At 37.5% G+C, this 14,204-nt stretch overlaps 2 protein-coding genes across 2 annotated transcripts; one reads left to right on the top strand and one right to left on the bottom strand.

Annotated features, from left to right (window-relative positions):
* Positions 1-4,135: 4,135 nt before the first annotated feature.
* On the top strand, positions 4,136-9,908 carry LOC147532611 (ATP-dependent RNA helicase-like protein DB10). Its single transcript, XM_086647814.1, has 9 exons — positions 4,136-4,409; positions 4,873-5,278; positions 5,598-5,750; positions 6,290-6,358; positions 6,899-7,168; positions 7,272-7,622; positions 8,092-8,369; positions 8,771-9,238; positions 9,320-9,908. Exons 2-9 carry the CDS (start codon positions 4,961-4,963, stop codon positions 9,639-9,641), a joined length of 2,229 nt encoding a protein of 742 aa, XP_086503940.1. The 5' UTR covers positions 4,136-4,409; positions 4,873-4,960; the 3' UTR covers positions 9,642-9,908.
* A 454-nt stretch (positions 9,909-10,362) lies between these two features.
* Positions 10,363-13,776, bottom strand: LOC147532612 (phosphoenolpyruvate/phosphate translocator 1, chloroplastic-like). The gene is made up of 9 exons (XM_086647815.1): positions 13,147-13,776; positions 12,698-12,820; positions 12,460-12,612; positions 12,074-12,159; positions 11,856-11,940; positions 11,400-11,519; positions 11,213-11,281; positions 10,902-11,031; positions 10,363-10,660 (listed from the first exon to the last, which is right to left on the bottom strand). Exons 1-9 carry the CDS (start codon positions 13,678-13,680, stop codon positions 10,584-10,586), a joined length of 1,377 nt encoding a protein of 458 aa, XP_086503941.1. The 5' UTR covers positions 13,681-13,776; the 3' UTR covers positions 10,363-10,583.
* Between the last annotated feature and the right edge of the window lie 428 nt (positions 13,777-14,204).

The raw sequence follows: 14,204 nt of genomic DNA on the forward strand, positions 1-14,204 counted from the left end.
CTGCAAGTCGCAGAACTTGAACACTAAACCTGAATGAAGCTTATTCAATTAGCAGCAGCAAGTATTTAGATTCTTATGGTAACTATGGGAATCTATCTCTATTTTATCATATTCGAGGAGGTTCGTTCCACTTTATTTGTCGTTTTGTTCGTTACTGGTTTCTGACAGGTTATCGACTATTACAATCAAGCTAGAAGATCGGCCTACTTGCCTAGTGGATTTGTGACGGAAAACATGTCATCTCTTATCTCAAATTGTTCTTCGTTGAAATGCAGCCAGTACACGCCAGCATGGGAATGAATCGATAAAAAGGTCCGATTCAAGCTCATGACAACTCTTTTCTTTTCTTCATCTTATATACAGTATATGATAAGATCTTTAATCCTTTAGTGTTCTTGTCAATCTACTGTTATGAAGTCACAAGTTTCTTCTCTTAGATGTGTTCTTTTGAACTTTTACTAGAACGTGGAACGATAATGGAGAATCTATGGGTAGAGTATAGAGATCTAAATTCTAGTTAACAATGCTCTTATCTTCTTTATCTAATGATTTTGATGGCTCGGTCGGCGAATTAGGAGAGAGAGAGAGAGAGAGAGAGAGAGAGAGAGAGAGAGAGAGAGAGAGAGAGAGAGAGAGAGAGAGAGAGAGAGAGAGAGAGAGATCACCACCCACCACCACTAGTAGGGATTGAAATTTGAATAGGATGTCTGGAGTACTTGTGTAATTTGGTTCTACTGATAGAATGTCCTGAACTTTTCCTTTTTAGACTTTAACCATCCTTTGAGCAAATAAGGTAGTGGAAGTTCAATAGATTTCCACTTGAATTAAAACTTTATAGCATTAAAGTAGTGATAATGATCTGAAATATACCTAGTTCCAATTTCTAGCCCCTGAATTTTTTACTTTTTCTTTTCGCTGTTTTCATCTTTTTCCTTTTTTTTTTTGTTTTTTTTTTATGAGCAAGTAAAGTAGTGGTGAATTCACAAAATTATACTCACCATCTAGAGATAACCTTGACGAAAAATAATGAGACATTAGTAGGACTCATGATCCATGAGTGAGGTTATGATTAGATCTAATGCCATTTCCCATCTGCCATAAAAACCTAATAGACCATAAGTTGGATGACAAATGACCTAGTAAAGGGGCCTCTATATCCCTATATGTGCTTCTTTTAGGGTTAGTGACCATCAAGCATTCTCTCTATTGTAGTTCAAGAATTCCAAGGGAATTCTCAATGGAAAATGGTATAAATTTCAAACGGGTTGGTTCAAAAAGTTGGCCTGCGCTTTGGGGAAAGCTAAATAGTTTCCGGGGTGTGAAATTTTAAAGGGAATGTGTCGAATTTTAGAAATTTTCCGGGAAAATAAATTTTAAGGGGAGATAAAAAAAACACTCCACCTCACCTCACTCTCTCTCCACCTCACCTCTTTGTCTTCTCCGATTAGGTCGCCGGCCGGAAAAAGAGAGCTGAGGTGGAGAAGCTATGTTGCTTTCCCCCTAAATAAAATTGTCAAACAAAATTGACCAATTTTTGAACAAGTCTTCACACCCCGAAAACTATTTAGCTTTCCCCAAAGCGTTGGCCAAACTTTTGAGAAATAGAAAAAAATCTTTCGATTCTTTTCCCTTCCATGCAAATTTCTAGATCTAAGTTCTGTTCTGTTCTTATTTTTCTTTCTTTTCCTACAAAACTTAAAAGTGTTCTCTCTAAATTTCTAGATTTTTTGAGTGCTTTTTGTTTTTCTTCAAACATAGGTGAAAAGACTGACAAAAGGTTGGATACATAATGGAGGGCTTATAGAACTTCCCCATGATAAATTACTTTAAGCCCAACTATTGGGCATGTGACCCATTGTGAGCTCGCTAAGCCCAATTACTCTCCAAAGATCAATCGTCCATGGGCAAGTATCGGGAGTGAGCTGCATTGTGAGACCAATAAGCCCACTATTTTGAGTCGGATAAGGCCAACAATGACAAGATCACACAATGACGGAGGAAATCGTTGTGGAAAGAAGTTGGCAAAAAAAAAGAAAAATTTATCTACTTTTACTTAATGTATATTATTGAGTTAGAGGGCATCCATACTAAAGTCTAAAATATAATTTATTTCATTATTTGTTTTTAGTCGCTCTTTCTTTTCTCTCCCATTTTCTTCTGTTTTTACCATCATCACCGGCTCTGACCACTGTCTAGTCTCTCGACTCTCTATTGGGCTTTCCGAGGGCCATCTTAGAGATATATGTAGAGAGACGTAGAGAGCATGGAAGAGATCAAAAGCCAGGAAAGAGAGTAGAGGCGTGGACATGGGGTGCAATTAGTGGGGTTGCACAAAACCCAATTTTAGCACGGCTAAACCGTTTTTTACTTGTAACATAGTTATCGTTGCATAGAACAGTAAAAAGATTAAATTTGTACGGAAGTCAACTGTGTGCACAAGAGATACCATGTTTGAGTTTCTTCGCTACCGTTTTTCTTCTCTCTCTTTCTGTCTTTGTTATTCTCTTTATTTTTTGTTTGCTCCTCCCATTGTTTCTCTTTTTCTTTTCTCTCTATCCACCTACTAGATATATTAGGGTTGTATGCCCTCTTTTTCCAATGTGCATATTTTTCTCTGTCTTTTTATTAATTTCTTATACCAAATCATACATATTTGTTACATGAATACTTCTTTAATTCATATAATTGCATATTTCAAATGTTCAATTAAATTGTAATGGTTTCATTATTAAGTTACATCAAATATATAGTTCAACAAAAAAAAAAAGTTACATCAAATATATGTTGTATATTCTTTTTTGTTGAGGGGAGGAATGAGAGTCTTGATAAATTATTATTTTTTATATGTTTCAATCTATTGTATTTCATGAGAGATAGAGACTGGGAGCAGAACTACACGTGACATCAAACCACCGACACACAACAAGATCTTAATGCTTTTTCAATTTTTTATATGTTTCAATCTATTGTATTTGTACCAGTAACAAATAAGACAATGTTCTAGATGATAATTGAACCAAGAAATCATTTTTTTTTATTTTTAATCGCGAATGTGGTCTTAAACGCTTTGAATATTCACACCTCTTACGTTTACCACGAAGTTTTTACGAGATTTCTATATGTTTAGATTATTCGTTCTGTATATCACTAATGAGATACCACAAAAGTAAATTGTTATTTTTCTTATACAGTGCTGATATATATATACAGGAAGAAAGTCATTCTTACGGAAAATAACTTCCCAAAAATAATTTAGCAAGACTCTCATTCAACGGGCAGTAGGTTGTTACACAAGTAAGTTTTTTTCATTCATTCAACATTCACCATTCTCAAAGCTTTTACAAGATTTTTATGCTCAATTTTGGCTACTTATACAATTTCATTATGTTATTCTGTATCTTGGAGTATGTTACCGTACTGCGAAGTGTCTGATGTTATCAACATACAAAATATAAAAACCAGTAACTAAGAAAGTTATTATGTTAGGCTAATTCAAGGGACCAATTAGGTAATCACTACTTTCAACAAAAAAAAAAATCAGGTAATCACTAAAACAAGGGCCAAATATGAAAAATATCAAAATACATGGGTACCCTTTTCTTTTATTTGTTGAAAAGGGTACTTGGTAAGTAACACTATAGTTCAAAAAAAAAAAGAAAAAGTAACACTGCCATTTCCCTTGCCCAAACCCCAAAGCATAGTTCCCTCCCTAGGCAAAGGGCAAGCGAAGAAGATAGAGATTTCTTTTTGAAAGGAAGAAGATAGAAATCCTTTCAACACAAAATAAACGAACTCCTCGACACTTTTGTCTCTATAAAATCTAAAAACTACAAGATATTTTCGTCGCCATAATAATTGAGAAACTACACTACATTCAAATTCTCGTAAACAACAACAATTTCTTGTGTCCTTAAGCATTGACCATATTTTTTTGACTTGAATTAGACAATAGCTTATTGTGGATGTAGGATTTTCATTGGCCAAAAAAGAAATTTCACACTCAACCCGCCCCTTCCTCATTTTACTACTCAATACTCCCTCGAGGTCAAAGGGGATCTATCTTTCAAGTTTCAACCAAAAAAGGTTAGTTCAACAAAAAAAAAAAAAACAACCAAAAAAGGTCAGACGAGAAGATAGATACTTGGCCGGTTGGCCCTGCACGTTAACCATGGTTAGTCTAAAATGTCACAATAAGTTAACCATGGTTAAATCAGACCTAACTATAGTTTCCCAGCTCCTAAAAAATCCAACTATAAATATCAACACAACCCCTTCATTATTTCCTCTTTTGACTCTTCCTGCTTTTTAGGAGGCGCGAAGTTGCTCGCGACGGATAGACGATAAGAAAAAAATACTCCACAGAAGATTATTTCTTCAATCTTTTGCCCTAATTCGTCTTTGGATCTAAGGTAACCCTTCTACGATCTTTACTTCAATAGATGTTTGGATTTTATGATTATATTCTTCGTTAGATGTATAAAGTCATTTTAGATCTGAAAAATTGAAGAACCTGTAAATGGAAAATGCGTCATTTCATGGAACTAGGGTTTCCTACCGCGTTTAATTCCAGTTTTTAGGGGTTATTTAGAAGTCGGTCGGCGACTAAAGGTGTGGGATTAGTTGTGTGTTTAATTTAGGTTTACGGGGGGTTTTGGAGTTTGAAACCCTAGAAACAGGGTGGGTTGTAGTTTCCAGGGAGAAGTTTAAGGTAATTTTTTGTTATATATGTAACTTGACTTCTGGGCGTTTTTTCTTAGGTATTTGAGGTATTTCTTACTTATGGGTGTTATAATTTGCTTGTGGAAGTTTATTGGTTTTTCCTATTCAGTGTTGAAGTTGCTAACTGACATCCTTTTGCTCATCTTGCTGTAGGTTGCTAGTTTGGGGAGCTTATTTGAGCGTATCACTTGCTTCTTTATTTCTATACTCTGTGCTTGAATATTTGGGTGCTTGTTAAACTATGGCAGCTACAGTTTCTGCTGCTAGTGGCCCGCGCTATGCACCTGAAGATCCAACACTACCCAAGCCATGGAAAGGCCTAATTGATGGGAAAAGTGGGTTTCTTTACTATTGGAATCCAGAAACTAACATAACTCAATACGAGAAGCCTGTCGCGTCATCAGCCAATGGCTCCTTACATGCTCCTCTAAAACCAGCTTCATCGCTTATAAGTTCTTCAGTTCAAATCAATCAACCCTCACAGCGACAATATCGAAGTAGTATTAGAGAAGAAAATGGAGGGTATGATGGAGACAACAATGGTGGTTTGAAGCCTCAGGTATCCATGTGTTTTCATTTCGAGATTATTGTTACTTTGTTTCTTGACTTTGTATATCAATTGTTTACTGTTCAGCACAGTTCTCAATGAATTATATAAAAACAGATTATAAAATTTGAGTGAGCGAGTTGTTTGCCTAGCTAGCAATAGTAGCAGAAGTTTCAATCGAATACTCTATAGCTCTACTGCATGAAGTGCAGAAAAACTATCCTTCTTTCTGATCTTTGAATTTCAAAGCAAACTTCTCTTGTTCATACTTTTGTTATTCATTCTGTTCATTGATTGTGGATACCAGTTTCTCACCAACCATTTGTATCAGGGTACAAGAGGTGACAATAGTCATTCAGATAGTGTCACAAATGGGTCATTTAGTAGTGGGAACGGTGGACCAGCTGCCAGAGGACGTGGAACTGATGTGGGAAGCAGTTTGTCTGTTGAATCATACAGTCGTCAGCATGAAATTACTGTTTCTGTAAGAATATTAACATGATGCTTCTACTTACATAGGTAGTTGTCTGGTTGTATATGAAATTACTCTGTCCTGGTTGGTGAAATGTACATTTCAAAGTCTATTTGTCTAACACTCTTAATATTTGGAGAACTGCTGCGCTGGGTGAGGATCCATTCCTTTTCTGTTTGATCACCCTGAACTCCTTGGTCCTTTTCTGATGGAACATGCATCATTTTTGTTGATCTTATTGCCTTAATTTGATTTTGGTAGATCATGCATCTTTTTTGCTACATAATCTGATTCTGAGATCTTTTTGTCTTCCCTTGATGCCAACTTTTGACTTGCTTCAAACTGCAAAATATTTCATCTTTGGACGCTAATTTTATGATTTCATATTTAAAAAGTGGAGTTGTAATTCACCAGTGGATGACTTCGGTTTAGTATTTAAGTTGGCATGGAAGAATTCAATCTTGATTTTAGTTTTGTATTCTATTTTTGTACTTGGTGTTACTGTTAGTTGGTTTGTGATGTATGCTGAACTTGTGTTTGGACTTCCTCAGGGAGATGCTGTACCTTCACCATTTATGTCGTTTGAAACTACTGGATTTCCCGCGGAGATTCTTAGAGAGGTAAAATCCCATTTCTCATCCTTCTCGGCTTCATGGTTTATACTACTCTACGGTGTCTAGAATCTGATGTAAGTCGCCAAGTGCTTCAATCTAATGTTGTTTTCTGAAAGTTTTGTATTTCTGGAGTTCCAATGCTGAATTTCAGACTCATGTCTATCTTGCGTCTGTCCTTTTCTGTCGCAGGTGCGATATTTGCTCCAGCGAGGGGCTAATGTCGTATCTGTGCCACCCTTGTATTGGAGACTTGAATTGGAGTGCCCTTACACGGTGGACTAAGCTTTGAGAAGGGCTTTCCGTATCACCCAGTTCTTGTTCAGGGCTGTCAGTGGTGATGCTTCAGTCTGCCTCTTGCTTTGAACAGAAGGCCACTTTCTCCTGATCCTGCTTGCATCAGCAAGCTTGGTGGTCTGTCTACATATGGGGGATGATAACGTTATTTCTTGCGTTACTTATTCCTCGGATTAGATCCAAAAAAGAACAACCTTCTGAAACTTAAGCCGGTACATCTCCTCATGGGGGTCACTGGATTTGCTTTTCTAGGTACAACAAGCTGGGTTTTCTGCTCCAACCCCAATTCAGGCCCAATCATGGCCAATTGCTCTTCAAGGTCGTGATATTGTGGCCGTTGCAAAAACGGGCTCAGGGAAAACCTTGGGCTACTTGGTTCCTGGATTTATTCATCTCAAGCGCTGCCAAAATAATTCTCAAATGGGTCCAACTATTTTGGTGTTGTCCCCTACAAGGGAATTAGCGACACAGATACAAGCTGAAGCGGTTAAGTTCGGGAGATCGTCAAGAATTTCCTGCACGGTTCGTATCTATGACCTCAAAGTCAATTATTTTCATGGCTTTTTCTTTTTTGTTTCTTTCTTCCATTTGTTTGGTTACTTATCTTTTACTCTGGTTTTTGAAGTGTTTATATGGGGGAGCCCCAAAAGGACCTCAGCTAAGAGAGATAGAGCGCGGGGTAGACATAGTGGTCGCCACACCTGGAAGACTGAATGATATTTTGGAGATGAGGAAAATCAGCCTTCGCCAAGTTTCTTATTTGGTGCTTGATGAAGCAGATAGGATGTTGGATATGGGTTTCGAACCTCAGATACGAAAAATTGTGGAGCAGATACCTCCCCGGCGCCAAACACTGATGTACACAGCAACTTGGCCAAAAGAAGTACGTAAAATTGCTGCAGATTTACTGGTCAAGCCTGTTCAGGTTAACATTGGCAGCATTGACGAGCTCGTCGCGAATAAGTCAATTACCCAGGTAATGATGAATGAGACAATTCGTACTCATCTGTTTTTTTTTTAAGAAAGGAAGAATATTAGAGTGACAATGGAATACTGAAAGTACAAATGATTTACTATCTACTCGAAAATACCAAGAAACCCCAACCCCCCCACAGTGACGAGTTTTACAACTTATTAACCTATAAAAGACAGTAGGGAAGTCCCATGCTTACGCTACCTCATAGGAAATGAAGAGAAGCAAAAAAAATTTGACATGTTCCTCACTCAGCTGACTGTTTTTGAGGAGTTCTCCGCCTTCCAAAGATACCATATAACCAATGTGGAGTTAAATCTCCAAATTTCCTATGATCTAAGCCAGATTTAAATGTCTTTGGTTTTATTTAAATTTGATTTTTAAATGCTTGAGATAATTCTGCTTGCATGTCACGTGTTTTTTTTTTTGTCATTTGTTTGATGTGGAAAACTAACTTTCTTTCTTGCTACAGTATGTTGAAATGGTGCCACCAATGGAAAAACAAAGACGACTGGAACAGATATTGAGATCTCAAGAACCAGGTTCGAAAGTGATAATCTTTTGTTCTACCAAGAAGATGTGTGACCAGCTTACTCGTTCAATTACGCGTCATTTTGGAGCGGCTGCCATCCATGGAGACAAATCTCAGGGCGAGAGAGATTATGTGTTAAACCAATTTCGCTCTGGAAAATCTCCTATACTTGTAGCTACTGATGTTGCTGCTCGAGGTTTAGATGTCAAGGATATCAGGTTCGATACTCCCTCTTTTCTGCTACTGATTCTATGGACCCACTTGAAAAGATATTTACAGATTGAAGTTCTTTTTACTTGTATTTTATGAAGATCTAGTATTTTTTTTTGGTTGAATGATGAAGATCTAGTTTCTGAATATTTAGTTCAATATTTCAAATTTTTGAATGTTTTTTGCTTGTTCTATTTTATTTTGTTGGGTTCATCTTAATGATTGGTACCTCCTCAAAGTTGTGTAATCAGATCAGGAATTATTGCTATAAAGTTGGTTACAATTCCTCTTTGATAGCGTTTATGTGTCACTTCTGGTTGTCTCACTGACAAAGATTTATTTTCTAATAACGAAGTCTTGATGCTATAATAATGAAACTGAGATTTCTAATACGGTTCATCTGCTGCAGGATTGTTGTAAACTATGACTTTCCTACTGGAGTTGAAGATTACGTCCACAGGATAGGAAGAACTGGAAGAGCAGGTGCAACTGGAGTGGCTTACACCTTCTTTTCAGACCAAGACGCAAAACATGCAGCTGACCTCATCAAGGTCCTAGAAGGGGCAGGTCAGCAAGTCCCACCACAGATTCGTGAGCTAGCGTCACGAGGTGGTGGAATGAACAAGTTTCGACGCTGGGGCTCTGCACCTGGTGGTGGTGGACGCTTTGAGTCCAACAACTCAAGTTTTGGTGGTGGAAGGGGTGGTGGACGTTTTCAGCCCAATAACTCAGGTTACGGTGGTGGCAGGAGTAATGGTCTTTTTGAGTCCAATAATTCAAGTTACGGTGGTGGTAGGGGTGGCCGTGCTCCTCCATCTTCAGATAGGTTCGATAGGGATCACATAGGTCGTGGATATGATCGCGAGCCACGTGACAGGTATGTTAATCATTATTCTTCATCATAAACTTCTTCGATCATAATCTTTTTTGAAGCATTATTTTGTCCCAATTTGAGTAGGTATAACAATGATGCACGCCCAAGTTTCAACCAGAAGGTTTATGGTGCCAATAACAATGATCGTCATACTGGAGAGAGGGGGCGAAGTCGGAGCCCAAACAAGGCGAGAAATGGTGGGTTAGGAAGCTACAAAGCACGGAGCAGGAGTAGAAGCAGAAGCTTGAACAGAGATCGGAGTCGAAGTAGAAGCCTTGACAGGTATAGGGGAATAGAAGAAAATGCTAAACGAACGAGAACTTCATCACCACCACATGAGTCACGTGGTCCTCCGCCCGCTTACTCTGAGGAAGAGGAAGAAGGCATGATTCCGGCAGATGCCTGAGGATGGCTATAGGAAACGAGCCTTTCCAATTTTTATATTGTTTGTTGGTGTTACTATTATTTTTTTTTGCTTGATGACTAGTTTCGAACTTTTCCTTTATCTATCTTTCATCAAGTAACGGGAGGGGAATTAGAACTTAGAAGGATCATCTAATTTGTACCAGTTATATTGTGCTAAAAAAAGTTCATTTCTGAAGTTCTGACTTGAAATAAACTTCAAACTGCAACAGATTTTGCAAATAATGCAAAGATTGAACTGATTATTTTATGACTTCGTATCTATTTAATCATTCTGTATACCATCTTATTTAATCGTGTTTGTTTCAGTAATAGTACTCGAAACGAATCTCCATGTATCACTCAGCATTCTTTTGGAGCTAACTAAAATCAATCCCACAAGTATATATTTTGAAATTTGATAAACTTGATTCATTCATATATTGAGTCAGTTTTAGGTCCAAGTTTGAGAAGAAAAACATCCATATCGCCCTCCAGAGGCCTGGAGGTCCTTGATTCTCACAAAACAAATATTGGCTCCAGAGACCTGAGGGTCTCGAGTCTCACAATCCAAATATTGGCTCCGAGTGTGGTTTCTTCAGAGTGTTTTCTTTGTCCCTTTCCCTGAATCTGCTGATTTCCCATTAAGAAAAGGATTGTAGTTCTTTTTCGAAAAGAACACAGGATTGTAGTATTTTTTTCGAATATAAAAAAAAGGATTGTGATTTGAGATCTCCATTCTTCACTGAATACTATTATAACAAGGATACTTAGACAGGAAATCTGTACTGCCATAAAACCAATGAACAAAATCATCCATTCATCCTTAACATAAAAAAGAGAGTACTTCCGTTCGTCTTCTCAAGGCTAACACTGATTTAAGATACCTAATGAATTCGACAAAATTTAAAAGATCAGAAACCTTTTTGTTTCACAAAAGAGCTCCTCATTCTGCCTTGGCTTTTGGCTTTATCGATTTCACCCTTGAATACAAGAAAACACCAGCAAGAGCAATTCCAGTACCTGCAATCGAAACCACAAGATTATGAGAAGGATGGTGCCGACAAAAGTGCCGAAAAGTCCATGTCTCTATGTGGGTTATTGATCTATTATTCAATTTGGGTTGTTCAAAGATCAAGGACTCATTGAGGGCCACCTAACAAATTTTTTAAACTTTGGGTGTTCTTCAGGAGTCTATTTAGCTTTTCCTGGTGAGAAATAGCTATCAGAACCACATATTAATAAAAAGGCATGAGGGATTTACCGATAGAATTGATTGGAGAGACAGGTGTTCTAAAGAAAAGAACTGAGGTCACAATGACCACCACCCTCTTCACACAGTTCCCTACTGAGTGTGTAACAGGAGATACCCTCTGCAATATCATATACGAAACCTGCCACGTTCAAAGCAATAAAAACATTAGTTTCCAATGAAAAGATTTATGTCCGAATAACGAAACCAATCGTCCCAGTTGCCGTTCAAGTGTTCTTATTGAGGGTATTAGAGTTCAGCACAAGAATCCATTTCAGGCAATTGAATAGTTTTAGCAACACAAAACGAGTATAATTACTCACCTGTTGATATGCATGGAAGCAGAGCCCAGCTAAGAGAGCCCTCACAGCAACTTGTTTAACATCCAAGCCCTAGTGTACCAGAAATACAATAAACAGAAACTATTCATGTCCAACATCTTAAAATAATGAACCAAATGAAAGTTGAATCATCGTAAAGCCATTTCAGATTATGACTACATATACTCACAGCAGCCTGCAGGACCGAAGGAGTAAACTTGACACCTTCCATGAAAAGAGCAACAGGGGCCAACAGGAACAAAGACATGATCGTGATTATTGAGAACAAGCTTATATTGTCCATAGATGCCTGCTTGAGAAAAAAGTAATGGTTAAAAGGCTACCAAAAATTACCACTAACATTGAGGTTCTTATCAACAGGGGCCAACAGGAACAAAGACATGATCGTGATTATTGAGAACAAGCTTATATTGTCCATAGATGCCTGCTTGAGAAAAAAGTAATGGTTAAAAGGCTACCAAAAATTACCACTAACATTGAGGTTCTTATCAAGACTACATACTGATAGCTAAACTGCTAGAATCTGTGGAGTGGTGAAATATGATCACGCTGAGATAACTAGGTGTTTCCGTGAATTGGTTGGGGAAGTAGCAAAAAATTGCATTCTGATGTCAATAAAGATTACCTCTTTCTTTAGCATGAGCTTTTTGCTCAGTACATTACGCGACTGGAATGTGACGTTCGATGCCATTGCACTCCAAAACCCTGCCCTGTTTTTGGATTTTTTTTTAACCGAAATGACATAATTAGAATCCATGATTAGCATATTAATTACTTGCATGATCAAGTTTTGTATACATAATTAGGGAAGTTACGAGTTAAAACCTTTGCAATTCTCCTTACCAATTAAAAGAAGCTTCAGTCATTGATGCCAACCCCACACCACCAACGATGGGTACAAGGGATGAAACTACCCAAATTGTAGGCATCTGTACATCCCAGAGAATCCAATAAGATAAGAAACTCGACAACATAATAGTCTAGGACCATCATAAGTAAATAAGACTCAAATGGAAGTGATTGCTCCGGAGTCCTGAACCAGATAGTAGTAACTATACTTTATTTCTTGTTGAGGATAAAAAAGGAAAGAAAAGGTAGGAACAGAAAGAAATTCATATAACAAAATTACAACCACTCTAAGGATAACTTGTATGAAAGAAAAAGCAATAATTGCTTTTATTATATATCATTAAGCAACTAAAAGAAATAACATGAGAGAAAAAATATACCTCCCCAAGAAACATAGATGAGAGAAGAACCGAGAAAAAGGGTTCCATCGCTTTGATTGTGTGGGTAAATGAAACAGCGACTTTCCCAAGACTCATGTTAGTGAAAAGGTTTCCCATTGTGTGAACTATGGCCAAGGGTAAGATTGCTGCAAGCTGTTACCCAATTTCATAAGCACATTAACATGAGAAAACGAACACAACCATCAAACAAAACTAAGTATAAACAAGATCGAAGTACCTGAGCAGTAGTAATCTTAGGCTTCTTGTGTAGATTCAATGTCCACATGAGAAGAACAACCACAGTACCAATCACAAACTGAAATGTTGTGATTGTTACTGGGTATGGGAAAACCTTTAGAGTCTGTAAACAAAAGGTAACAGTGTTAAATTCTCGTAAACGATAAAACTCAAATCTTTTTCTTAAAAGGAAACCTATACCACATTGTTTGACATTCATGAGCTTTTATATGTAATTATCAGATCAGACAATAATCAATATGTAAATATAAAATATAAAGCATTTAATGCCCTTTTTCTGGTAGATTTGCTAAATGAATTATCGTTTCCTGAGAGAATTAATCGTTAAAACTTAAAGGAGAAAAATTGAAATCTCAGATCTCAAAGAATCAGATACTGGAACAAAATGAACGGACAGAAATCAAACGAATTAAAGTTAAAGAAATGAACCTGTTTGTTATAAATGTTGAAGTAGATATTGAAAAGGTACCAAAGACCAAAAAGAGATCCAAGTTGTAAAGTTTGCATCAAACTACTAGATTTCTCAGTCTCTCCAGCACTTTCAGGAACAGGAGTTGCGTTGATCTTGAAATCCTTGGTTCCTCGATCTGAAACGAGAGAAGGAATAGAAGAAAAGTTGGAAGAAGATGAACGCAGTAGAGGTAAAGATCTAGGGTTAGGTGAACCAGAAAGGCCATGGAAATCTTGTGATTTGTGAGATAAACGAATAGGATTGAACTTGTAAGAACGGTTAGGGCTTTTTCCGGTATGAAGGTTTCTGGTTTTGAGAAATGGAGTCGCCGGAGAAAGAGCAAATGAAGTGCTCATCTTGGCTTGAGAGAGAGAGAAAGTAGAGAGAGAGAGAGAAAGTAGAGAATAGGTGAAAAGTGGATTCGTCTGGACTTTGTAATGTCCGTCTGAACAAACAAAAACGCTCAAAAACAGTAGACAACGATACCGTTGTGGTGTTTTATACTCCTCCATATCTGTGAGACTGTGAATGAATATACCTAACTACGAACCAAACCAATTTGGATCCGTTTCTTCATTTCTCACGTGACGCACGTGACCATTCTGCATTTTCCTAACTAAACAATGGCTCAGGGCATAAGCTAGGGCACCAGAAATGGTCCCAAGGGCAAAACCAATGCGGTCTAGTCGAAAATTACCTGTTGTAATCGAAGTTAATTGTGCACGAGGTTGATAGTGGTCGACATAATTGCATAAACACCAAAAATGGTTGCCGAAATGGTTGATAGTGTATACTTTTTGAAAAATCGTCTACGATCTACGTTAGTTGTTACAAGGCATTGATACATTATGAAGATGTGATAAGCACGATAACTGCCTAATTTAAACCATTACGAAAGAGGTCAAAAGCCCGACACATGAAAGAAATGAGAAGGACAAATTTATTACATTATTTACTACGTTTATCGCCTAAATTACATGGGGTAAATCTTGATGGCAAACTGCTTCCATCGAGACTCGATCCCACCACCTCATGG

The sequence above is a fragment of the Eschscholzia californica genome, unplaced genomic scaffold, assembly GCF_041429995.1.
Source record: "Eschscholzia californica isolate CP2 unplaced genomic scaffold, dmEscCali1.0.p SCAF_6, whole genome shotgun sequence".
Classification (NCBI taxonomy): Eukaryota; Viridiplantae; Streptophyta; class Magnoliopsida; order Ranunculales; family Papaveraceae; genus Eschscholzia; species Eschscholzia californica.